The sequence below is a fragment of the Guillardia theta genome (genome assembly GCF_000315625.1).
Source record: "Guillardia theta CCMP2712 unplaced genomic scaffold GUITHscaffold_132, whole genome shotgun sequence".
Taxonomy (NCBI): domain Eukaryota; class Cryptophyceae; order Pyrenomonadales; family Geminigeraceae; genus Guillardia; species Guillardia theta.
In genome coordinates, this window is record NW_005434542.1 from 86,851 (window position 1) to 88,699 (window position 1,849).

The 1,849-nt window shown below is 56.0% G+C and overlaps 2 protein-coding genes across 2 annotated transcripts in view; one reads left to right on the plus strand and one right to left on the minus strand.

Moving 5' to 3' along the window:
• GUITHDRAFT_166072 (hypothetical protein) overlaps positions 1–177 on the minus strand; it is a gene marked incomplete at its 3' end in the record, with an annotated part of 3,855 nt that extends 3,678 nt beyond the window's left edge. Inside the window, exon 1 of the mRNA XM_005822056.1 lies at positions 167–177. The remainder of the gene's footprint in view (positions 1–166) is intronic.
• Positions 178–649: 472 nt separating this feature from the next.
• On the plus strand, positions 650–1,678 carry GUITHDRAFT_118680 (hypothetical protein; the record flags this gene model as incomplete). Its single annotated transcript, XM_005822057.1, has 4 exons — positions 650–702; positions 1,168–1,264; positions 1,441–1,511; positions 1,609–1,678. 4 exons carry the CDS (start codon positions 650–652, stop codon positions 1,676–1,678), a joined length of 291 nt encoding a protein of 96 aa, XP_005822114.1.
• Between the last annotated feature and the right edge of the window lie 171 nt (positions 1,679–1,849).

A 1,849-nucleotide genomic window follows, 5' to 3' on the forward strand; every position in this document is an offset into this window, starting at 1 on the left:
CTCTTCTCTGCTCTGCTCTTCTCTGCTCTGCTCTGCTCTGCTCTGCTCTGCTCTGCTCTGCTCTGCTCTGCTCTGCTCTGCTCTTCTCTGCTCTGCTCTGCTCTTCGCTTCCATGCTCTTCGCTTCGCTCCTCTGCCATTCTCTCCCCCTCCCATCGTTAGCTCACCGCACTCACGCCATGCGACGGCCTCCGAGTACCCCACCCCTACAGATGGACCGATTTCATCGCCCCCATACCCATTTATTCATCACCCTCATTCACCCTTGATTTGAAGTTTCGAAGTGGGCAGGTTTATTTTCCTTCCGACCCATGGCAGGCGGGAGCAGGTGCGGAGGAGGAGGAGGAGGAGGAGGCGGAGGCGGAGGCGGAGGAGGAAGCGGAGGAGGAGAATGAAGAGTGGAGGAGATCATGATGGAGGAGGAAGATCAGGAGCAGGAGCAGGAGCAGAAGCAGAAGCATGAGCTGGCAAGAGAAGAGGGAGGAGCATGAGAAGCAGGCGATGAACTCGGAGGAGGCTAGTGGAAAAGAAAATTTGGAAGTGGCGGGAAAGAAACATCTCTATCTTTCTCTCTGTTTCTCTTAACCTTCATCTCGTTGACTTGCTCCCTTGGCAGCGGAAGCCGCAAAAGGCTTGCGGAATGCACTTCGATGCTTCTGGAACACTTCTCCGTACCAGGAGACTGTGCTACTCTGTTCCTGAGGTGAGGGGGTGGTGGTGGGTGAGGTGGAGGGAGGAGAGGAGAGGAGAGATAGGAGGACTGAGCGGATGGTAATTGGGGGTATGGGCAGCAGAAGAGGTGAAAGGAAGAGAGGGGGTGACGGGAGGGGCTGTGGAGGAGGGGAAGTTGCCGAAGAACTGCAACGGGATGAGAGAGTCGGGGAGAGTTGAGCACGGGACATGTGAGAAGTAGACTCGATGAGAGGATGAGAAGAAACCAATGGCGAGGAAGGGAGATGATAACAGGGGCAGAGGAGAAGAGGAGGGAGTTTGAGAGAGGTGAAGGGTGGAAGAACAGGAGATAGAAAGGAAAAGCAGGACTGGAGGACGAGAGGGAGAGGAGGATGAAGGAGGGAGGGAGGGAGGGAGGGAGGGAGGGAGGGAGGAAGTGGACAGAGACGGGAGAGAGCAAGGAGAGGAGGAGCTTACCTGACCTGCTCTATGGCAGCAAAGTCTTGGGCTACTGCGTGATGCTCGGCGGTATCGCCTTCAAGGTCCCTCAGATCCTCAAGATCCATCGCAACAAGTCGGCAGGAGGAGTTTCGGTGAACAAAAACTGCCCTCCTCCCTTTCCTCCTCCTCCCCTTCCTCCTCCTCGTCTTCCTCTCCCTTCTCAGCTTCCTCCTCCTCGTTATCTGCCTTCTCTATCCCTTCCCCCTCCTCGTCATCCTCTCCCTCCTCAGCTTCCTCCTCCTCTCCCTCCTCTGATCTCTCTGTGCAGATCTCGCAGTTTGCACTGGAGATGTGTGTCTCGGCAATCACGCTCTCCTTCAACTACCACATCGCAGCCCCGTGAGTTCTCTGACAGACAGGAGGAAGAGGGAGAAGGAAGGAGAGGGGCGGGGCAGGAGGAGGGAGGAGGGAGGAGGATTGTGATGGGTTCGAACAGGTTCAGCACCTACGGAGAGAGTTTCTTTATCCTCCTTCAGAACATCGTTCTTGTCTTTCAGATCAGGTGAACTTGGACAGACTGAGCCCTCCATGTTTTGTGATGCCCGCCAGGCACTACCAGCAGATTCCTTTCTCCTCCTTCGGGGCCGCGTTTGCTGTCTGGATCGGGTTTCTTGCATTTCTGTACAGCAACCAGGTGAGCGAGTTACCCTCCCCCTCCTCCTCCTCCTCCTCCTCCT